The 24,777-nt window shown below is 40.6% G+C and overlaps 1 protein-coding gene, 2 long non-coding RNA genes and 7 other non-coding genes across 10 annotated transcripts in view; 6 read left to right on the forward strand and 4 right to left on the reverse strand.

Annotated features, from left to right (window-relative positions):
- LOC141381959 (uncharacterized) overlaps window positions 1-24,777 on the forward strand; it is a 239,902-nt gene that overhangs the window by 206,807 nt on the left and 8,318 nt on the right. The gene's annotated exons all lie outside the window — the stretch shown is intronic.
- LOC101884799 (uncharacterized) lies at window positions 1,762-3,590 on the forward strand. The gene is made up of 3 exons (XR_222220.5): window positions 1,762-1,791; window positions 2,141-2,230; window positions 3,369-3,590. It is a non-coding gene; the product is annotated as an uncharacterized lncRNA (long non-coding RNA).
- Window positions 4,405-17,313, forward strand: LOC137491030 (uncharacterized). The gene is made up of 3 exons (XM_068220078.2): window positions 4,405-4,443; window positions 4,874-5,023; window positions 14,825-17,313. The coding sequence occupies exons 2-3, from the start codon at window positions 4,939-4,941 to the stop codon at window positions 16,057-16,059; spliced, it is 1,320 nt and encodes a 439-aa protein (XP_068076179.1). The 5' UTR covers window positions 4,405-4,443; window positions 4,874-4,938; the 3' UTR covers window positions 16,060-17,313.
- Window positions 19,014-19,086, reverse strand: trnar-acg (transfer RNA arginine (anticodon ACG)). Its single transcript has one exon. It is a non-coding gene; the product is annotated as a tRNA-Arg (tRNA).
- Window positions 19,384-19,455, forward strand: trnae-cuc (transfer RNA glutamic acid (anticodon CUC)). Its single transcript has one exon. It is a non-coding gene; the product is annotated as a tRNA-Glu (tRNA).
- trnay-gua (transfer RNA tyrosine (anticodon GUA)) lies at window positions 19,541-19,627 on the reverse strand. Its single transcript is given in 2 exon segments — window positions 19,541-19,576; window positions 19,591-19,627. It is a non-coding gene; the product is annotated as a tRNA-Tyr (tRNA).
- Window positions 21,266-21,338, reverse strand: trnas-acu (transfer RNA serine (anticodon ACU)). The gene has a single exon. It is a non-coding gene; the product is annotated as a tRNA-Ser (tRNA).
- Window positions 21,636-21,707, forward strand: trnae-cuc (transfer RNA glutamic acid (anticodon CUC)). The gene has a single exon. It is a non-coding gene; the product is annotated as a tRNA-Glu (tRNA).
- Window positions 21,949-22,020, reverse strand: trnae-uuc (transfer RNA glutamic acid (anticodon UUC)). Its single transcript has one exon. It is a non-coding gene; the product is annotated as a tRNA-Glu (tRNA).
- Window positions 23,775-23,857, forward strand: trnal-uag (transfer RNA leucine (anticodon UAG)). The gene has a single exon. It is a non-coding gene; the product is annotated as a tRNA-Leu (tRNA).

Genomic DNA, 24,777 nt, shown 5'->3' on the forward strand with positions numbered 1-24,777 from the left:
CACTCTCCACTCATGATATTTCATATAAATACAGCTTTAGATGAATCATGAAGAAAATTAACAAAGAGAAGAAGATTTTATTATAAATACTTATAAGAAAAACATACATATAAACGTGTGACTAACCCTTCAGGGTGTCACACTTTCCCCAAGAAAATAATTGCTCCAGTTATGATTTTTTTTTTCACACTTAAGGACACTTTTTAAACACTTTTGGTGTCAAAATTGTCTAAAAAAGTGGACAATGAACATAAACATATTTTGGGTGGCTCAACTGGCTACCCCACATGGGAGCCACATGTGTTTTTCTGTTGGATTGTCCTGCCCACACTGTCCCACAGTAAACCCACACTTACCCACATAGGGTCCACACTGTGATCATATGTGATCAAGATTATATATAAAACTATAATTTCTGGATGATTTTCTCTCAGCAGCAAGGCAGTTTTTGTCCTTCACACTATTTTGACAAAAATGAAAATGATTTATTGTACCTTTTATATGCAAGCTAAATAAAATTTAACTTATTTACCCACGAAATACAAGTTGGGGCCACAAAGGGAAAATCCATTGGGCCCCGCTTGGGCTGACCTATATGGGGCCCACATGGGTTTTTCTGTGGGCAAGCCCACTGTGGGATTGCCCACAGAAAACCCACATTGGGGCCCCAAAGGGCAAAATCCATTGGGCCCCACATGGGCTGACCCATTGGGGCCCACATGGGTTTTTCTTTGGGCAAGCCCACTGTGGGCCCCATATGGGGTAGCCCATGCAGGCCCCTAAAATATTTTCCCTTTTGGGACCCACATGGGTTTTTCTGTGGGCAAGCCCACAGAAAAACCCATGTGGGCCCTAATGGGTCAGCCCATGTGGGGCCCAATGGATTTTGCCCTTTGGGGCCCCAATGTTGGTTTTCTGTGGGCAATCCCACAGTGGGCTTGCCCACAGAAAAACACATGTGGGCCCCATATGGGTCAGCCTATTTGGGACCCAATGGATTTTACCCTTTGGGGCCCAATGTGGGTTTTCTGTGGGCAATCCCACAGTGGGCTTGCCCACAGAAAAACCCATGTGGGCGCCATATAGGTCAGCCCAAGCGGGGCCCAATGGATTTTCCCTTTGTGGCCCCAACTTGTATTTCGTGGGTAAATATAAGTTAAATTTTATATTTAGCTTATATATAAAAATTACAATAAATCATTTTCATTTTGGTCAAAATAGTGTGAAGGACAAAAACTGCCTTGCTGCTGAGAGAAAATCATCCAGAAATTATAGTTTTATATCTTGATCACATATGATCACAGTGTGGACCCTCTGTGGGTAAGTGTGGGTTTACTGTGGGAAAGTGTGGGCCGGACAATCCAACAGAAAAACACATGTGGCTCCCATGTGGGGTAGCCAATTGAGCCACCCAAAATATGTTTATGTTTATTGTCCACTTTTTTAGACAATTTTGACAGAAAGGGTTTAAAAAAGTGTCCTTAAGTGTAAAAAAATTAAATAAATAATCATAACTGGAGCAATTATTTTCTTGGGGAAAGTGTGACACCCTGAATGTCACACGATTATATGTATGTTTTTCTTATAAGTATATATAATAAAATCTTCTTCTCTTTGTTAATTTTCTTCATGATTCATCTAAAGCTGTATTTATATGAAATATCATGAGTGGAGAGTGGGTGGGACCGGGATGGTTTGTTTACAGGGTTGCTATGGTAACGGTGAACCGCAAGAGTGTCATTAGTAGAGCGCCTTGATTTTGAACAACAACGCAGCCGTCTCATCTTTTAGGTGGGTAAATCCTATCACAAAATCGATGAAATGTTAAGATAACATGTTACTCAAGTGTGTTTACAAGTTTAGTGAGGTAACGTGCAGTTAAAGAGTTAATTAGTAGCGAAGATTGTATCTGTTTGCTGGCATTGTATCAAAACGGCAGTTAGCGGCCGGTTGTGTTATATGATAACTGCAAAGTTAACTAAAGGGCTCCACCACGCTGAAATCCTCTGTAAATGTTATGTTTTTGTATTCAAGTTGTTAAAACGATATTAATATCACTTTCGATTGTATAAATACACTTTTGGTTTAAGACGATGGTTACAAGGACAGTTACAGAGTTGTTTACGTTTGGATTACACAGAGCTGTCCCAGAGATGCTGACTAGCCTAGCAACTGCTAGAAGGGCTCTGACCAGATAAAAAGATCATGCTGATCTGCAAAGCATTTAAAGGTAGAGTATGTAATGTTTCTATATTATAACCCTCTGTAACAGGAGTTAAAAAGGAAATCTGAAGGAAAATTACTAGTCATGTACAGTAAGAACAGTAGAAACAGTTAAGTAAGTAACATTTATTTGTCCACAAATTTTTAAAGACTGAAACACTTTTCATTATCCTGGAGTCTTTTTACAACCCCAGGGGCTTTGTAACAACTACAAATAATAATATAAGTTTTTAACTTTATTTATAATGTTGGTCAATTTGTCTAATTTTAAAGCCTGCCAAGCACATCTTTTTCATAATCATAATATTTTTGGTCTGAGTATTAACAATTTAGAAACAGAAACAACCCTTAAAAGAAAATCTACTTGTAAATATTTAGTTTCTGTACTCTATTCTATGCTCAGAACTTGACTATTGCACTTAACCATTACAACTGCACACACAGTAATAGATACGCACACACACACACACACACACACACACACACACACACACACACACACACTTCCTTGAGGTACAAAGTGAGTACACTTTCACCAAACCACTATAGTTTTATTCTGCTGTATACTAAATATACTCCATACTTTCTTAATTATAGTTTAAAATGAATATACTAATAGTATACTTGAGAATACATTTTTTTTGTAAGAGTACATGGACCCTTTTCACAAAAAAGGTTATGATGTGTTGATGGTGATCAGCATCTTAAATCTTTAGTTCTTTTTCATTTTAGATTTTTAAAAAATATGTACACTTCTAAAGCTATACTTTGTTTTATGTCATCTGTGCGTCAAACTACAAAAAAAAAAAAAAAAAGATTGCTTGTGTCAGGTGTTTCTAATGCAGTGCCTATGGGCAGGACAGTAAATTTGACGTTGTTCTCTCCTCTGGTTGCCATTATCAGTCACACACTATTATTATTATTTTATTTATTTATTTATTGTTTTTTTTCTGAAAGTATTGATAACACCATCATTTGGTTTTTCTTTGGTTATTGGAGCAAAATAAAATGCAAACATTTTGTTGTATTCTGCCATTAGTATGATGACTTCTGCTACTTAACAACCCAGAATTGTGAAAAGGGTCCATCGAACCTAAATAACACATTGATTTTAACATTTGAATTTCAATTGTTTTATTTCTCAGACACTGTCACAAAAATCAGCAAAGGAACAGCTTGCCAAGTAGAAGCAACAATAAAATCATGGTTAAGAAAGTCAAGAGACAGAGATGGTGGGCGCCAAGGAAGGGCCAAAACTCAGAAAGGACTTACTTTTAATGAAATTTTTTGGAGTTAAAAATGGCTTTTTCTTTTCTGTGTTTATTCATGTTTGATTTTGTATTAAATATAATTCTGTTTCAATATCATACAGTTGTTCATTTTTTTGTTATTAAACTCTGTAAATAAATAATTACAAACATGACCCAGTTTATTGTCAAGTAAAACTGTTCTGAAAATGCATTAATCCCACACTAATCAGAGCGGGTTATCCCACAGTCAGCCCACACTTTTGGGCTGTCTCAAAGTGGGCCCACACATGCCCCACACTTCATGCCACTGTGGGCCCAAATACCGGGGTGAAATGTGGGGCACGTGTGGGCCCCCTTTGGGACAGCCCAAAAGTGTGGGCTGACTGTGGGATAACCCGCTCTGATTAGTGTGGGATAGCCCACAGTCAGCCCACACTTTTGGGCTGTCCCAAAGGGGCCCCACACCTGCCCCACAGTGTGGGTCCCACACGTGCCCCACATTTCACGCCGGTATCTGGGCCCACACTGTGCTGCCCACATGGGCCCCTTATGGGCCCCAAAGTAGCATGTTTGCTGGGGGGTGACCAACATTCATTTCTTACAGTCTAATGTCTAAATAATACAACTATGTGGTTAAATTAAAAAATCTTAAACTTTATTATTATTATTTTTTTGATGTCTCAAAGGCACTTTTTTGAAGTTGTTTTAAAATGTTTAGATTAAAGGTTTTGATCAACTTCAAATACTGAACATCTGTGTGATTGTGTGTGTGTGTGTGTTTGAGAGAGAGAGAGAGAGAGAGAGAGAGAGAGACCAAGTGTAAAGTAGAAAACTAGGGAGAGAAATGTTTGAACAAGTCATGACTGCAACAGTAAGTGGCAAAAAACTAAAAACAAAAGACTTTTATTTTGGCGTGGCGTGTGACGTCATTAGGCTGCGCCGCTCTTGCGCTTGATTCAGCTGGAGAAAGGTTTGTTTTTAAAACCTTTACATAAATATAAAGCGATTGAATAAAGTTTCAGGGTTTTCATCCGATGCTATATTATGAACCTGCTGTTGGCATTATTTTGACCCTTATACAACGAAGTACAATTTACTCACAGTAATTAGGGCTATTGTTTGAATAAAGCAACATAAATGTGAGTAATAGGTGTTTTAATTAAGGTTTAATTTATTAAAAAGCATAATGTCATTCCATTCTAAGGATAAATCACTATATATAAGAAATGGAGTATTAGTTTTAATCACCTCATTGTGTCTTGCTCAGACTTACCTGATTTATTTTTGTTAATGACTCTCATATGAAACTGTTAAAGTATTGAAGAGAAGTCATTTTGTTTCTGTTCATTGTTTTAATTAATTTAATCAGGACATTTTTAATGTTTTTTTATTTTAAACAGGATAAAGTGTCCAAACGCAGAGAAAAACTCCTGCTGAAGCGACTGATCTCCACACTGTTATAAAGATGGCGTTTATTAAAGAGGAGAGTGAAGATGTAAAGATTGAAGAAACATTCACAGTCAAACAGGAAGATCTGCAGGAACAAACAGGTTGGTTTACATTCTTATAGACCAACTCAGTCATTTGATCCTCATTCAGATATATTTTAATAAGAAGAATACTAAATTAATCCATCTTGCAGCCCTGAGTGTACTGCCTAGTTCTCCTAAATGCACATAAGCACTCATTGAAAGACAGAATGAGTTTCATCACTTGTTCTTATTTATGTCATACTTGTTATGTATTATTCATCTCCTATTTTCACCACCTTCTTAAGGTTATTGCTTTTCTTGTTCTCTTTGTTTGTTAAGTGTCCTTGAGCACTGGCACTATATAAAATAAACAAAAACAAAAAATTAAAAAGGTTTAATTGAGCTGACAATATTTGACCCACAGTATTCTCATAGAAGATATCTGCTATTACAGTGATTGTGTTGGCTTAGTACTTTCCATTTGCAAATGTCACATTGATCACAATTCCCTTTTTTTATCAACTTCTTTATGGGTTTAAACTTGTTTTTGTAGTTGTTACTAGTTCTCACAGATATTATCTTAGTTTGACCTACATTATTATAATAACTAATTACCAGGGCTATTGTGTTTAAACAGGGTTTCCGCTGGGTATTAAAATGTCTTAAATTCCAAAATCAAAAATTTAGGCCTTAAAAAAAACTTAAATTTACTGAAATATTGTGCTGTATGTCTTAAATCTTTTTAAACAAGTCTTCATTTTCCTGTGTTCATGTTTTGTTACCCAATCTGGCCAAAACTCATACAATCACCAACAAGACATTTTAACTCTGTTTATCATAATGATAAGGACTGCTGAGGATATCGACCTGGACAGATTGTTGTGCATAGATTTAGTTTAATATAGTTTTTAAAACTTTTAAAACATTTGTTATTTGTTTTTTTTTATTTTAAAGAAAGTTTATTTTGGGGAAAAAAGTGTGTGGATCCAAGTAGAGCTCTCTTCTTTTTACACAATATTTAAGATCTTTTGCTAAGAAATATCTAAAATATTTTAATGTTATTATTATTATTAATGTTATTATTTATTATTGTATTATTAAATATTTTATATTAAAATATTTTTTGTTTGGACATATAAAAATCTTTTTCATCTGGGCCAGTTGAAAAATTCCTTAGTCTAAAATTTCATTCATAATGGTCTTAAAAAGTCTTACATTTAACTTGGTGACACCTGTAGAAACCCTGATTTAAAGTATGTCAAAAAACGTGGAGGCCCTAATTTTAAATATGCTGAATGAAATGGACACCAAAATAATAAATTATTATAAAACATTATACAGTTTTTTAAACTATATGATGGTGTGGGACGATGTGAGACAAAACTAATTAAAGTGAAACAATAACGTTTAGCATTGCACTGACTACAACTGGCCAACAAACTAGTCTAAAAAATACTTTTGCTGCTTAGGAAATGGATTACAGCATGCTGATGATGTGCAAACATTTGAGTGTGAAGTTCATCAGTATTGACCATATTCTTCACGTACCAGCAGGTGTCGCCATTGGAATCTTTTTGCTTTTTAAAGAATACATTTTTAGATCCTAAAAACAGCATTAATATAATAAGCCAAGACTGACATGCAATGTGTTGAACACCTGCAATGTTTTTTCAGCAATTCATAAAAATACTGTATATGAACTGTCTATTGATTTATACAAATAAAAACCATTTATTAATAATATAACAATTAATTAATCATTTATTTATAATATAATACACCTTTACTAAATGTGCTTGTGCATTTTTTGGTTTATTTGTTGATGTTATCTCAGATGAAAAGAGAACAGAATATTTGTACTCAAGTTATAATACACTGCTAAAATAATACAAGTTTTAGTAAATGATACTAATATTTTACAAATTACTCTAAAAAACTACTCTGAGTACTAGTTAATTACTTTTGAAAAAAAAAACATTTTTTTCATTATGGCCCTTTTTTAATTATACAATTATTTAAATTGTTTAATTGTTTAAATCACAAGGCTACATATAGGTATTTGCATTAACAAAGTATGGACTATTTTTTCTGTACATGACAATGAATCATTTTCAATAGCACTGGCAAAACTACCACATACTTTTAAGGCCATAGAGACACTTTTTGTTCATTTTTAAACAATACTTTCAGGCTTTTAAATGTTTAAAGTATATGATGAAAATATTTAAACTTGGGTTTTTATTTACATATTTTACACTGTTTTTCTTAATTGCTTGTTGTCTATACAATATTTTATTTTACGCTTGATCCTAAACTGAAATAATTTTACAAAAAAGACAAGAACACTGTCGGTAATAAAATAAGAAAAACAAATTACTTGGTTTCTGACAACACTACATTTCTCAAAGCAGTGCTTTAATATTATTTATTTTGGTAAATGTAACAGATTGCTTTGACCTGTAATGCCTGTACAAATTGTTGATGCTTTAAGACAGATCAGAACACCCCTATTATGTATAAATCACATAAATACCTCATCCAGAAACATTTCTAGCATAATTCTTTTGCCGTAAAGAAATAAAAAGTTTCACCTTTGCTAAAAGTTATGGTAGGCTAAGTTTCACATCACAGTACAGCCAAGTAAGTGCGTTAGCATTGTCACCGGTCATGCATCAATCTAATTCTAAATACTTGAAAGTTTTTGAGTAAGTTTAGTCAAGGAGCAAAGATAAATAATTTCTACTTCTGAGAGATCACAATTGTATATAGTCTGAGCACACACACGCGATGATGAGACCATGAGAGGACTTGCAGTTTATTTGAAAAAGCCTATTTAAGGGCTCGGATATCCAGTTTTGGCGATTAACTACATAACTGCACTCTCGTGTTAAAATAAAGCACTTGCGACATTTGCAGAAATGAATAATTGAGCATTACCTGCAGCTCGTGCCGACACTCTTAGAGCCTACTCACACTATGCTATCCGAACCGTGCCCAGGCCTGTTTGCCTGATCGTTTGAGAAGTGTGAGTGCGCTGAATCGGGCTCAGGCACAATTCACTTGGGCTTTGGCGCGGTACGCTTGTGTGTGAGTGCAAAACGCGCCTAAGCCAGAAACTGAAAGCAAGACGTTTCTTTTAAGGGACTATTTCATATGCATTTATTAATCATTCTTACCGTTCAATGAATGCAAACTGTTGTAGTTTATTAAAGACGCAAACTCCTCAATGCACCACAGCTGTGCCTTTTGCAAACCTCCTAATTCCTGCAGCACGAGGACTTTATGACTGTTTATGAGCGTCAAAATTGGCGGATCTGTTCGGCAAAATATTTGATTGTGTGTCACTGCATCCCAAACGACTAAAACAACATAACTAGAGAAGTCTCCACTGTGCTGAGCGAGAGCACTTCTCTACTGAACAGTGCATCATCGATATTGTAAGCGTGCCCTGGCCTGAATGGAGGACAAGCGTGCTTTGGCCTAGTTCAAAGCAACTGTTCATAGTGTGAGTATGCTCTCAGATTGTATTAAACTAGGCTTCAGAAGAGTGATAGGTTAGAGGCGAGTAAAATCCGTCGGAGAGAATGCAAAATGGCAGGATGTCCTCGGCTTAATTACTCTTGTGAATAACATAGACATCTCTATAGTAAAAACACCCAAAAAGCATTATTTCAATAATGCATTTGTTTTTAAGTTGTTGTTTTCTGTCACTGGAACATAGAAAGGCCTTTGTCCTGCCCTTACGTTCAATGCAAAACTAGACAAGGTTGACTGTGATTGGTCACTTTTAATGTCAGTCAAATCATCGCTTTAAAATCCTGGTATATTTTATATTGGTATATTGAGAACCACTGCTGAAGGAGATAAAATATACCCACACAGCATCAAAGGCCTGCACCTTCTCACAACAGCATCTCTGTTACAACTCCAACTCCACAATTACAGCAAAACCAAGTCATCCTCCTACCCATGAGTTCATACCACAACAGCTAATTGTATCAAGCACCCTTGGAGCTTGGTCTGGAAAAGCCATAATCGACACTGGAGCCAGCTATACCCTACTTCACCAACATTTGAGGTCAGCACTTGCTTCCCTTGATGTTCTTCATCAATGGCCCCATGGTCTCCTCTACTTTGCTAATGGTGAGACCGCCATACCTTTAGGACGGGCAAAAACAAATGTCATTCTTTACAATATGTTTTTTCCTATTCCATTTGCTATCCTCACTTCCACAGCTCTCACTTATTTAGTGATCCTAGGATTGGATTATATATTTACCAGTGGGCTACAGATCAATGTGGCTGGTGAAAATTAAACCTGCACATCAACCCGAAACCAAGTGTATGCTTTTCAGCCTGGGCAGGCCAGCATTCCAGAAAAAAACATACCTGCACCAGAAAAAAAAAGTGCACAGAAAAAACTCAAGCCAAGCTCTTTTGTTGTTCACCTCAAATCCCCCACCACAAAGTCTATTCCAGTTACCAGATAATAGGGATGACAAGACAATAATAAAAGCATCAGTTGATCAATCTCACCTGCATCCAGAAGAAAATTGCCAGTTACATCATCTACTTCTGCAGAATCCACAAGTATGTACCTCCCAGCTTGGAAGAACAACTGTTCTACAGCACTGCTTGTATATTGACTACCCTGTGCTGATCAGACAACGTCCATACCGTTTAAAACCAGAGAAGCAAGAGATTGTTAAAGAGCAAGTCAAAGAAATGCTAATGAATGGCCTCACAGAACCTACACAAATAGCGTGGGCCTCACGCATTGTCCTTGTCCCCAAAAAAGATAGCAGTATGAGGTTGTGTGTGGACTATCGTAAAGTGAACGCTATCACAGAAAGAGATGCCTACCCCTTACCTAACATCACAGAGATACTGGAATCCCTCTCTGGTGCTGTCATCTTCTCCACCATTGATCTCAACAGTTGATACTGGCAGGTAACTATGGAGCCTGGAAGTGAATCCAAGACTTTTGGATTTAAAAACTTTAAAATGCCCCAGCAACATTCCAGCAATTAATGGAGTCTGTCCTAGCAGAGTTGCTGGGAAAAATGTGTTTTGTGTATTTTGATGACGACATCATATACTCACCCTCAGTCACCCAACACTTCAAAGATCTTCACCTGGTTACACAAAGCTGGTCTGATCATTAACTTGAAGAAAAGTAAATTCTGCCAACATAAATTATCATTTCTTTGACATGTGGTGAACACCCAGGCCATTCCTGCTGATTCCATTAAAGTAGAAGCGATAACATCCTACCCGGTTCCAAAAAAAACATCAAAGACATTAACTCCTTGGATTGGCAGGGTGGTACCATATGTTTGTGCCAAACCTTTCTCAAATTGCAGAGCCCATGAACTCATTGAAGAAAAAAGGGTGAATTTTTCAATGGACACCTCAATGTCAACAAGCACTGAAGAAATTAAAGACTTGTCTCACCTCGCCTCCCATCCTTGGACATCCTGTTCTCCGACTCCCCTTTGTGGTTAACACCGATGCCAGTGATTCCGGATTAGGTGCAGTGTTGACACAACACAAGGCGCAAGGACAGGAGGAATTTATTAATATTTATAATTTGTTTAGCCATACTATAGGCCAGGGGTTTTCAAAATGTGGGGCGCCAGCGCCTGTTAAGGGGGGATCGAGAAACTGAGGTGTGCACTCGAGTAAATTATGACGTTTTTTTTTATGTTCACAAGAGTCAATCTGATTAGTCCCGCAGCTAACTATCAGGCACGAGGCACCTTTTGTAGTTAATGCGATCACGTAAAACATATACAAAAAATGGACCTGTGGCTTTTTAAAATTAACGACGGTGAAGTTAACACCGGTAAACCGTCTGACAAAAAAGATGACGAGTGCCCTTCTGAAGCATTAAAGCAAACGGATGACCAACCCTCCGCGTCAACGGGGATCTCCAAACAGAGAGGTTTAACGCTCATTACAAAAACCAAAGGCCTGTGTGCATCAAACCAACGGAAGTATGATGAACAGTACATACAATACGATTAATAACGAACCATGTCCACAATGTGTTGTGTGTTCAGAGGTCCTTGCAAATGACAGTTTAAAACCTGTGAAACTGGTGCGTCACTTACAGAAGAAACATCCGATGTTAAAAGATAAGCCAGTCGACTTTTTTCGATGTAAAGAATCAGCATTAAGAGGACAAAAACAAACGATGACTAGTCAAACCACGCTGCAAGTAAAATCGCTTACTGCTTCAAATGAGGTGGCACATTTAGTTGCCAAGGCCAAATAGCCACATACATTTCCAGAGAGCCTCATATCTCCAGCTGCAAAGGCCATCTGTAGAACTGTTTAGAGAGAAGTATGCAAGTTACATTGAACAAATTCCACTACCAGACAACACCATAAGCCGGCGTATAACTGTTATGGCATGCGACGTCAAACGTCAGCTGATTAAAAGAATAAAGAATGGGATTTCTTTTTTATTACAATTAGTTGAGTCGACAGACATATCAAACTCATCTCAACTACTTGTATTCGTCCGCTACAGTCATGAGAGAAAATTGCTTGTGGATCTACTATTTTGCTCATCAATGAAAAGACGTTTACAGGAAAAGATATTTTAGAAAAACTCAGCGGTCAACTGAATGAACTTGGTCTTTGTTGGGACAATTGTGTTGGTTTGGGCACTGATGGAGTGGGATCCATGTTAGGAAAAAATAAAGGACTCGCTGCTTTGGTTCATAAAGTAGCTCCGCATGTTTGTTTCACCCACTGTATGATTCGCAGAGAGGTCCTCGCAGCAAAAACACTTCCTGCGGACTTGAACGCAGTGCTTCAAACAGCAATACAGATTGTGAATTTCATAAAGTTTGTCCCACTAAATCAAGACTGTTTGCCTTGTTGTGCATAGAAATGGGGTCCGAATATGAGTCGTTGCTTTTGCACAAGGAGGTTAGATGGCTCTCCACAGGCAAAGTCCTGCAGCGTATTTTTTCATTGCATTACGAACTGAGGATTGATTGTGGATCTTCCTTTAGGAGTTATTTTACTGACGCTAAGTAGCTCACAGATCTTACATACCTGTCTGACATATTTGATTGGCTTAATTCGCTTAATTTGTCCCTTCAAGGCCGTGTTCAAACCTACTAAATCTAAACATGTTCCTGACCTTGGATGAATTTATCACAGAAAATGTGTTTAACTGGGATACTACTAAAACGGAAATCACTCTCCATCTGCAATCTCTGTCTGCATATTTCAATAGGTATTTTTCTGAGCAGCATAATTGGAACCAGTACGACTGGGTTCGCAAACCCTTCATCAAAAGCACAGTGAGTCTGTCATCAAACCAGCTGGATGCCCTTCTGCACCTTTCAAGTGACCGTACTTTGACCCATCTTCATTGCAGAAATCTGGGAAGAGCAACACAAAGACCCAGATATAATCAAGATATTTCAGAACCTAGCAGACAGAGATTCTACTGTGCAATCCTAGAGGAAACACTGGAATTATTTCCCATGCGAGAGGCCACTGCCCAGACAGAAGCCAAATTCTTCAGAGAAGAAATACTCACTAGTTGGGGAGTACCAGATTCCATTCTATCTGACCGAGGCACACAGTTCACATCAGCAGTTTTCTCTGAAGTTTAAAAATGGAAAATCAAACAGAAAATGACAAAAATCAAATAGCCTACCACCCCCAGACCAATCTCACAAAACGACTGAACAGAACCCTAAAACAAATGATTTCTGCGTATGTAGAAGATAACCATAAAAATGGGACCAACACTTACCAGAACTTCGCTTTGCCATTAATTCTGCAGTCCAAGAAACCATCGGCATGACTCTAGCAGAGCTTCTACTCGGGAGGAAACTCCAAGGTCCTGTAGATAAGTTACTGCATGGACACAATTTATACCGATTCTCCGGCCTACGACGTTACAAAACAACTGTCAAATTTGAAAATGAAAGCAAGTGAGTTCAGAAAAACAGCTATGGCAAAACAACTCCGCAGTTACAATAAAACAGGATGAGAGGCATCCTATAAAGAAAAAGACAGTGTCAGGGTAAGCTTTCCTCAGTCAAGTTTATTGCATAATTTCAGTGCAAAGCTTGCAAAAAAATGGAAAGGACCCTACAGGACAATTCAACAGTTAGGACCTCTGAACTATCGTGTTGCACTGGAAAACACTGGAGAGGATGTTTGAACCGTAAATGTTTGTAATCTTAAGCCTTGCTTTCCAACAGCTGAAGAACTGGAGAATCAGGAGAAAGAAAAACTTAAGGCCATTTTGCTCTAACCACTAGATTAAGAGGAGTTTCTTGGTTTCTGACATCCCTTTTATAAACAACCAGGGGTTGTTGTTTTTTTTTTTTTCTTCAAGGGGGAGAGTGTGGCAAGACTATGCCTCCCCCAAATATTTTCTTCTAAGCTCCAATAGGGGAAGCTAGTCAAACCTGCCCTTCCAAAAACCTCCAGGGTCAAGTTGAAGAAAACGGAAGTTCAGGTAGGGAAAAGAAGATTAAAGAGGGAGGAAATGGAAAAGTGAGAAGAAGAATTTTGTTTCTTTTGGGTTTGTGTTTGTTGTGGCAGAGAATGGAGAAAGGAAATGTGCGAGGTTGAAGAGCTGTTGGTTTTTGGCGTGTGAAGAAAAAAAAGACTGGCGTGTAGCAAGAATGGACGCAGTGTGCCCGGCAAACTTTACAGTGGTCATTTTGTGCAAGCAGTCTCCTGGATCCTCGGTGGAGTAAGTGGGAAGCTGAATCCTTTCCTGAAGCCAACGAAAAAGTCAGTCTGGTAGGAAGGAGCCTCCCAAAATGAAACTTATCAAGGGGTGGACCAGTACCAATCGATACTAATAGCCCGGGTCAGTTCATTTTAATTCATTCATACACCCACACTGAAAATCTTTACACACGTTGCAACCCCATAAAACAGGCTTTTTGTTCATTACTCATTCCATCATTCCCCCTTTACACTAGCTATAATTTATTTTTGAACCGTTTTGGTTTTAGTTTGTTTCTTTTATTGTTTGTTGTACAAGGATGGTTGATTTTGTTTAGAAACCTTCACAAATGGAGTGATTCCGCAGTGATGTTGTATTTTTAATTTTTTATGGTTAAATATATTACTGTTGAGTCAATGTACATGTGTGTGTGAGTTCTTATTTAAAGAGAATCTTTAATTTATTTTATTTTTATTTTTGATTATGAAATGGTGGAAATTAATGCTTGCTGTGGCTATCCTTGACAAGATAAACTTGTTTGGCGCCCATAGGTTATAAATAACCTATACTTTTTTGTTCGAGGTCCACTGGGAGTAGGATGAAAGGGTCTGGAAAAGACACGGATTTCACTTCTTACATGGACTAGCGATAAAGCATTCAACTACTATGCTGACGGCCCAACTTCTAATCCCGCTGGGAGCAGTTTTTGAAAGTTCATTTGTTTTGTTTTTTTTTCTTTCTTTGAAAGACTTAAACAAAACTTATTTATCCAAAACCACCACTGTTACAATACAAATAAAAATAGGCCGTTTACAGCTTTTAAATCTGTCTTATCAATATGATCAAAATGACTTTTATGATCCATTATGTAAGAAACTGAAAACTGGACTGAAACTGTTTCAATTTACTATAACTTCAATGTTAAGTGGCTTTGACACAATTTATGTTGTAAATGCTCTAGATAAATAAAGATGAATTAAATTGTATCTGCTTAAATGTGTACACATTAATGGACCAAACAACATATTATCTGATTTATTTTACATTTAATGTGCATTAAAATTACAGTGTGTGAAGCCAATGTTTCCTGTGTCTTTTCACTTTTGAGCTTTTGATGAGAGTTTTTAAGACTTAATGAAAACTATTGTTTTATTTATTTCTTTCAGATTGCATTGAAGAGAATAAGGGGAGTAAAGACGAGGAACATCATGTCAAAATTGAGGAAAAAAATCATTTTTTGAAAAGGAGAAAAAAGAATCGTTTCACCTGTACTCAGTGTGGAAAGAGTTTGGCAAACAAAAGCAAACTTAAGATTCACATGATCATCCACACTGGAGAGAAACCATTCACATGCACTCAGTGTGGGAAGAGTTTCAACCGCTCATCACACCTTAATCAACACATGATGATCCACACTGGAGAGAAACCATTCACATGCACTCAGTGTGGAAAGAGTTTCAGCCAATCATCATCCCTTAATCTACACATGAGGATCCACACTGGAGAGAAACCATTTGCATGCACTCAGTGTGGGAAGAGTTTTACCTGCTTATCACACCTTAATCAACACATGATGATCCACACTGGAGAGAAACCATTCACTTGCACTCAGTGTGGAAAGAGTTTCAGCCAATCATCATCCCTTAATCAACACATGAGGATCCACACTGGAGAGAAACCATTCACATGCACTCAGTGTGGGAAGAGTTTCAGCCTTTTAACATCCCTTAATTATCACATGAGGATCCACACTGGAGAGAAACCATTCACATGCACTCAGTGTGGGAAGAGTTTCAGCCAATCATCATCCCTTAATCACCACATGAGGATCCACACTGGAGAGAAACCATTCACATGCACTCAGTGTGGGAAGAGTTTCAGCCAATCATCATCCCTTAATCACCACATGAGGATCCACACTGGAGAGAAACCATTCACATGCACTCAGTGTGGGAAGAGTTTCAGCCTTTCAACATCCCTTAATTATCACATGAGGATCCACACTGAAGAGAGACCATTCCAATGCACTCAGTGTGGGAAGAGTTTTTACTGCTCATCCTCCCTTATTCGACACATGAGGATCCACACTGGAGAGAAACCATTCTCTTGCACTCAGTGTGGGAAGAGTTTTTACTGCTCATCCTCCCTTATTCGACACATGATGATCCACACTGGAGAGAAACCATTCTCTTGCACTCAGTGTGGGAAGAGTTTCAGCCTATCAACATCCCTTAATTACCACATGAGGATCCACACTGGAGAGAGACCATTCAAATGCACTCTGTGTGGAAAGAGTTTTACCTGCTCATCACACCTTAATCAACACATGAAGAGAAACCATTCACATGCACTCAGTGTAGGAAGAGTTTTTACTGCTCATTCTCCCTTAGTCGACACATGAGGATCCACACTGGAGAGAAACCATTCACTTGCACTTAAGCTGCGGTCACACTGGACTTTTCTCGCCATAGACTTCCATTCATACGCACGTGAATGCGTTAGACCGGAAATGCAAGTTCGTGCCTCAAGTTTCGCAGTTCATTGCCTTGCAGAGTTCAAGCTTGATGAATTCTGACCTGCAAAATTGCATAACTTGACTGTGTGAGACCTATCGAAGATCAAAACATGACCTCTCTGGACAGTTAGTAAAATATAGACCAATCGTTCGCTTTTTAAATGTCTGATCATCTTGTTTAATCCGGCTCCTTTTCACAGCGCTGTACAACAGAATTTCGCATGCTCAAATTCTAATGTGACCGCAGCTTCGATGTGGGATGAGTTTCAGCAGCTCCTCAGACCTTTATTAAACACATGAAGACCCACACTGGAGTGAAACCATTCACATCTACTCAGTGTGGGAAGAGTTTTAACCAATCACCAAACCTTAATGAACACATGAAGATCCACACTGGAGGGAAACCATTCACATCTTCTCAGTGAGACCGTACAGATCTGGTCAGTGTCTACAGAGTTTCACTCATTCGGCGCAGCTTAAGAAACACATGGACAAAAAGTTGCACACATGACATGAATGCAGCAAAACATTATCTCATGTGCACAGGATGTTTCATGTCTGAATAATGTTTGAATAGGCTATAAATAACAGTATAATAGGTATACTGTTTTCCAACAATCCTACACTGCAGTAGATGGGGTTGTAAATGTGTCGCGCTCCTTGCATTTATGTAAACACAATAATGGCGGCTGAGAGAAGAACAGTTTCATAAACATCTGGATAACAGCACCTCTGCGGCTTAAAATCTCATCTGTTATCCACTCTCCAGTGTGTTCATGTAGCTAGTGTTGTGTTGGATGATGTTATCTGTCTGATTCCCTGAATGAGAAATCCAGGTTGGAGTATGTGGTAAATCGTGATTGGATGCCTGCATTGCTCATCAATGGGTATATAAAAGTTGTTGTGCTAGCTACCCCAGGACCTGTGGCTACTCAGGAGTCCTCATGTCAAGACCTCCCATCTCATTGATTCTTTAACCTTATGGTTTTGTTTTGCGTTACTTATATCATGTAGTTAAAGTGTTGTTGTGATTATATCCTAAGTTCTTTATCTTCATTAGTATCCCTAAACATTTGTTGGATGCATTGATTGATTGTTCTATGAGTTACATTTTATAATAAATAATTTGCATTCAGGTTATTTTGTTGGCTCATTTCTCTTTTGTGCTGCGACTCAAACAAGCGGGTCAAAACACTTTGTAAAATGTGTCCGGTTGTATCCGAGATCTTGTCCTTTCAGTCATGACCATGGGTGACAGTAGGTACTTAGATTACCTTTTGTCTCAGCTCCTTCACCACAACAGACAATCACATCAACTCCATTACCAGCCAGCAGCTAGCTCTCTGCAACTCTCCCATGGCTGCCCACAGAAGCTAAGCAGGGCTGCGCCCGGTCAGTACCTGGATGGGAGACCACATGGGAAAGCTAGATTGCTGCCGGAAGTGGTGTTAGTGAGGCCAGCAGGGGGTGCATGTGTTTGAGTGACGGGGACGCCATACTCCTCAGCAATGCCTACTGCTTTTGATGCCGGAAATCTTTTAAGCTAACGTTAGAGACAGTGGATGTTACGGCCCTGGACTCCCATATGGGGGGTGTGCATTATTATATTATTGGTTTATTATTGAAGATGGATTAATGTGTGACCCTTATATTATCGCTTTATTATTATTGATGAATTAATGTGTGAGCATTATTCTATTATTGGTTTATTATTAGTGATGCATTCATGCGTGATCCATATTGTTTTTTTGCTTTGTGATTGATTTATTAGATTAGTTTATGATTAGTGATGTAGTCATATGTGAGCGTTATTATAATATTTGTTTATAATCAGTGACTGATGAAATGAGCCTTATATTTATTATAAGTGAGTGATTCATTGATGTGTTAGAATAATGCACGGGCATTATTGTAACTATGGTAGTAAATAATAATATAAAGTGTTGTAATGTATAATAACTGCATTAAAATGTTTGTAGTAAAACTTTAAAGAGTGCTTGGTCGGCTAAGTTAATCTTACCAAATAACGTTATACAACATCTATAACAATCATATAATAATCGTGTTGTAGTAATTAATGTTACTGTAATGGTTATTCATTTAAACCAACTTGTTATAAAAATACTTAGTTTGCAATTGTTGTCCGAATTAATCTGCAACTAAATCTGTTATTACAGTACAAATCTTGAATGGTATAAGGGCTCTGATTGGCCATAGCGTTCATTGTAACTCTGAACATGATTGGCTGCCGTAACCAAGAATAGGGTGAATCTTGGTTCCAGCTCGGGACGTGATTGGCCAGCGTAACCATGAATTAAAAAAAAATCTTTGTTCCAACCCAGAACGTGATTGGCCGGTGTAGCCAAGAATAACCACGACTTACAGGTGCCAGTATGCGTCACTGGCCCAGTCTGCACTGTGTGGCATATTTGCCGACATATAACAGAGACTGAAACATTGCTCACACTTGTCTGAGGTGGTCATTTTGACTGCAATCTTGTTTTAGGTTGGCACTTTGTTTTTGAATATTTTCTGCTTTTCGAATGCGTACCTGTGCTGCAGTAGAACGCCTTAGCCTCACAGCAAACATTTTGGTCTACAAGCTGTCACTGCCGTCTTCCCAGGAGAGTGGCTGTACTGGTTTCTTCTGGAAGTCCTGAGGGATGTACGGGACCAAGACACGAGAGCAGTTGGGGCAGCCTTTGAACCCAGGAGAGCACCCCACAGGCTCTTTGCTGGCGGCCCAATAAACTCGATTCACTCCAGAGTAGAACCGAACAACTACGGCAGGGGCAAACCGCGACCGCACTGCACTGAGAGCAACGCAAAAAATTCCTGAACGAGCCAGCCAGGAGTCGAACCTAGAATCTTCTGATCCGTAGTCAGACGCGTTATCCATTTCGCCACTGGCACAGTCCGTGTTAGCAGTGCTCAGTAGCATGCTGATTGGAAAGAGGACACGGCTCGGTGAACATGGAGTTCCTTCAACGCATGCTGTGCTTTGTTGTCATGGCAAGTTGTGGTGTCGATAGGATGCTCTTACACCGAGCATGTGACAGTCCCTCCCAAGAAGAACTGTGATCCAGGCTCTGAGACTTTCTCTTCCCCAGGAGGAGGTTGCAAACGTTAGAGTTATTTTTGTCAGAGCAGCTGCAGCACACCTGGGTGGAGGCCCACAGCTAGACTTGACGGCAACTTTCAGCCAGACCTTCCCTGGTGGTCTAGTGGTTAGGATTCGGCGCTCTCACCGCCGCGGCCCGGGTTCGATTCCCGGTCAGGGAACTTCCTTTTCACCTCCATGCTGAACTTTGAGCACTGGTGAACTCACTTGGCGAAAGCAAGAAAGCGGCTCTGAGCGCAAAAGATGTCCGTCAAGCCGGAGTCGAACCAGCGACCTAAGAATTGCCATCATCCTACCTACAGTCCTCCGCTCTACCAACTGAGCTATCGAAGGCTTACGGAGCAGCTCCACAACCACATCCTATAAGGTAGCTACAGTCCGACCGCTGGCCAAAAAGGACAGAAGCAAAATCACTCAAGCCTTCCCATACCAGGAGTCGAACCCAGGCCGCTTGGGTGAAAACCAGGAATCCTAACCGCTAGACCATATGGGAACTGCCACTTTGGAAAGCCGGTCTTGGCACAAACTCCAGTTCATTCTCATCGCTGGCACGTCCCTGCTCCGCTTGCACAAGTGCCACTCATACACTTACGCACTCTCTCATACACAGTTTCTTGGTTTCCGTAACCGAGAATCTTCTGATCCGTAGTCATAAGCGCTAACCTTTGTGCCACCGTCACTCTGTTCAGCACCTTGTTGGCACATTGCTTGGAGCAAGGACAAGGCTCTGTCAACCCGGAGTTCCTTCACCACACATTCTGCTTTGTTTTTATGGCAAGAGGTTGTGTGGATGGGATGCTCTTACAGGATTCCTGACAGTCCCTCCATAGAAGACCTGAGATCCAGGGTCGGAGACTCTCTCCTCTCCAAGAGGAGGTTAAAAGCAATATTTTCTTTTGTGTCTGTGTGTCAGAGCGCTTAGGTGTTGCTGCAGCTCAGAGACCTACAAGTGGAGGAGATTACACTGCAAGTTGGCTGGATGACCTCTAAGTGGTAGGCACTTATGCCGCACGTAGGCTGGGTTTGCGATTGATGTAGCTGTAGTAGACATTCATAAAAATAAAAAAAATTAAAACTGGTTACTCTGAGGTTGTGTTTAGGGTTGGGGTAGGAGTAAAATTGAATAAAACACAGCAGGTTATCGTGAGGTTGGGCCTAGGGCTGGGGTAGGTGTGATTTTAATAAACTGCGATAGGTTGTATTCTGTGCCATGTACGAGACATTGAATCAATGAAACCCACATGGAGGTTTGTTACTGTGAGGTTGGGTTAAGAGTTGGGGTAGGTTGGGAGGTTGATAAAACACAGCAGGAAACTGTGAGGTTGGGTTAAGGATTGGGGTAGGTTTGACATTCAAACATAACTGGTTGGACGCAGTGTCTTGTACCAGACATTAAATGAATGATAACTCCAGGAGGTTTTTACAGCCCACTTGGAGCTCAAGTCTCACCCGCTTGGAGCTGACCAAGTCATTTGGAGCAGGCTCCGATTTCTATTTATACCTTTCTCAGTCAGGTAACTTCCTTTTCAGTAGTATGAGCGTCTGCACTGTGTGGCATATTTGCCGACATATAACAGAGACTGAAACATTGCTCACACTTGTCTGAGGTGGTCATTTTGACTGCAATCTTGTTTTAGGTTGGCACTTTGTTTTTGAATATTGTCTGCTTTTCGAATGCGTATCTGTGCTGCAGTAGAACGCCTTAGCCTCACAGCAAACATTTTGGTCTACAAGCTGTCACTGCCGTCTTCCCAGGAGAGTGGCTGTACTGGTTTCTTTTGGAAATCCTGAGGGATGTACGGGACCAAGACATGAGAACAGTTGGGGCAGCCTTTGAACCCAGGAGAGCACCCCACAGGCTCTGTGCTGGCGGCCCCAGAAACTCGATTCACTCCAGAGTAGAACCGAACAACTACGGCAGGGGCAAACCGCGACCGCACTGCACTGAGAGCAACGCAAAAAATTCCTGAACAAGCCAGCCAGGAGTCGAACCTAGAATCTTCTGATCAGTAGTCAGACACGTTATCCACTGCGCCACTGGCCCAGTTCGTGTCAGTAGTGCTCATTAGCATGCTACTTTTAAAGAGGACACGGCTCGGTGAACATGGAGTTCCTTCAACGCATGCTGTGCTTTGTTGTCATGGCAAGTTGTGGTGTCGATAGGATGCTCTTACACCGAGATTGTGACAGTCCCTCCCAAGAAGAACTGTGATCCAGGCTCTGAGACTTTCTCTTCCCCAGGAGGAGGTTGCAAACGTTAGAGTTATTTTTGTCAGAGCAGCTGCAGCACACCTGGGTGGAGGCCCACAGCTAGACTTGAGGGCACCCGTCAGCCAGACCTTCCCTGGTGGTCTAGTGGTTAGGATTCGGCGCTCTCACCGCCGCGGCCCGGGTTCGATTCCCGGTCAGGGAACTTCCTTTTCACCTCCATGCTGAACTTTGAGCACTGGTGAACTCACTTGGCGAAAGCAAGAAAGCGGCTCTGAGCGCAAAAGATGTCCGTCAAGCCGGAGTCGAACCAGCGACCTAAGGATTGCCATCATCCCACCTACAGTCTTCCGCTCTTCCAACTGAGCTATCGAAGGCTTACGGGGCAGTTCCACAACCACATCCTATAAGGTAGCTGCAGTCTGACCGCTGGCCAAAAAGGAGCCTTCCCATACCGGGAATCGAACCCAGGCCGCCTGGGTGAAAACCAGGAATCCTAACCGCTAGAACATATGGGAGCTGCCACTTTGGAAAGCCAGTCTTGGCACAAACTCCAGTTCATTCTGATCGCTGGCACGTCCCTGCTCCGCTTGCACAAGTGCCACTCATAAACTTACGCACTCTCTCATACACAGTTTCTTGGTTTCCGTAACCGTGAATCTTCTGATCCGTAGTCATAAGCGCTAACCTTTGTGCCACCGTCACTCTGTTCAGCACCTTGTTAGCACATTGCTTGGAGCAAGGACAAGGCTCTGTCAACCCGGAGTTCCTTCACCACACATTCTGCTTTGTTTTTATGGCAAGAGGTTGTGTGGATGGGATGCTCTTACAGGATTCCTGACAGTCCCTCCATAGAAGACCTGAGATCCAGGTCGCGAACGTGATGACCACTACACTTCAGAAACCCCACGCGAACTTGATGACCACTACACTACAGAAACCCCACGAGTGCTTTCACCAGCGAAGTTAGGCCTGCAAGGATAAAACAAGGCGTACGCGTTGGTCAATCGAGCGGACAAAGCCAACTCAGCGTGACAAGCTCCCTGCAGGTATTAGGGCCAATTTACAATCCGAACCGACACCGCTGTACAGGTCCTTGCGAAATGTCCCCTTTCGTCACATTTGAAGCACCTGAATTCTGGGCGTTCCTTCATCACATTTTCTGAGCTCATGCATAGTCGACAGGTTTTTACCTGATTGGTGTGCATTATTCTAAAGTGCTGTGGCGCTTCTGCCGTCTCGATTTTGGTACTGTATGGTAAGGAGACCATCTCTTCCTGAAATCTGTTTTTTACAAACCTTGTTCCATCTTCTATGTTTGTGAAAGGATACAATCTTCTTTTAATTTTAGATATGGGGAAAACTCCCCATCTCTCTAGCTTGCTTAAAATTTCTTCATCTGCTAGGTAAACAGGCAGATGCTTGAACGAAACAACATAGTCTCTGTTTTGTAACCTCCGTACTTCAGATTTCACTCCTTTAATTGTCAATCCATTGTCTATTAAAATTTTCGTGTCATCTTCAGTCTCCATTGTTACTTCATACTCCCTTTGTTTGTTTGAGTCTCACCGCCAGAATTCTTCCTGCTCCAATCAGCTCCGTGACTGCTTTGGTTATATCAAATCTTCTTGCATCTTTTACATTTTCTACTTCTACAGTTACTGTTGCTTCCTTTGTGCATACTCTTCTTTGTACCTCTTGCTTATCCTTACCTTTCTCACCTCTTCGTTGGCCGGGCTCTTCATTTTATTTATCTCTTTGTCTGTTGTCAAGTCCGTTTTCTTTATCTCTTCGTCTGTCATCCAGCCCATTTTCTTTATCCTTTCGTGCAAGTCCCTCCATTTCCATGTCGTTGCCGGGGAATCTGTCCATGATTAAAAATAAAACACACTACATTACCACCCTTCAGTCAGCAAAATGCTGCTGTTAGGTGGTTTTTAAAGACAAAAAAGAAAAAAAAACAAACAAAAACACTCAAGGTCAATAAACAAAAAGGTAGACAAACAAAATGGGGAGAGCTTTTCTCTCCTTACTGCTGCCAACTCACTTCCTGTTTGCTCTATAGCCCCCTCAGGGTGGTGTGGCCGTAAGCAATGACAGCTGTCAAGTGTTGGCTATTGAAACTAGGCGCAGCCCCAGGAGGCGAGCACAGCTTAGCTGCCTGCGGCGCCAATGAGCTGACAGCCGGAGCTGGGCAAGCTGTGAAACACCAGATTCCATGTCACGGTACTGCGGTGTGGCTCCCAGGAGACAGCTCCTGCTAAGTTTGCATGTCAGGATGGCCGAGCGGTCTAAGGCGCTGCGTTTAGGTCGCAGTCTCCCCTGGAGGCGTGGGTTCGAATCCCACTTCTGACAAACCGAGCCTGCGGCAGTGTGCTCAGGCTGAAGTCTTTAACTCTCTGCCCCCATGTCCGAATGATACAGTAACACTGACAAAGTGCCGCATCACGCGGGCTTTAATGCAAGTCCACTGAAAGGGATGGCGTTGCTTTTTAAGGTTTGCAGGGCATTTTTTCATCAAATCCTCGTACAACGTCAAGTCATGACATTTGACAGATCCATGCCCTTGTATCGTGGATCATCCAGTGAGCAGAGAGCCAATTGAGAATGTGAGTAAAAGCAAATCTGAATGTTTCCGCCCAGTCTCTAACAGGAGACCCTCCGCTTGTAAAGCCATCGTGATTACCATAGGAGCCTCCGGTTAGGGTGAGAGCACTGTCTTGTGGTGCCAGCGCAGAGAGACGGAAAGTCACTTTTCCATAATGTTTTCATTCAATGTTCTACGCTGGTGGAATCATCTTCCCATTCCCACTCGGATTACGGATACACTGGTGTCCTTCAAACGACAGCTAACACCCATCTCTTCAGAGTACACCCGAACCCCGGTGAATATCCCTCTCTCTAAAGAAAACGAAACTCCTACTCCAGCACTAAATTCTCTGAGTACAAACAAATTACTTGGAATAAATAGCCCTTTTTCGTATGCATTGCCTCGTCTTGTTGAATACCTCCACTATTGTATGTCGCTTTGGACAAAGGGGTCCGCTAATTGTATGCTTCCGACCAGTTTCGAACAGGAGACCTTTAGCGTGTAATGCAAACATGATAAACACTACACTACGGAAACCAATAGGCCAGTGCTGCTTCAAGTATTTATAGTCTTTTTTTATAGAGCTGTCTTGTACGGTCTGCACCGTGAAGGGCCCGCAAACGCACTGGCCACCTGCTCATGCACAACACAAAGCTAAAAGAAATCAGATTCTACGCAAGTTTGC

Source organism: Danio rerio, chromosome 4, assembly GCF_049306965.1.
Source record: "Danio rerio strain Tuebingen ecotype United States chromosome 4, GRCz12tu, whole genome shotgun sequence".
Taxonomy (NCBI): Eukaryota; Metazoa; Chordata; class Actinopteri; order Cypriniformes; family Danionidae; genus Danio; species Danio rerio.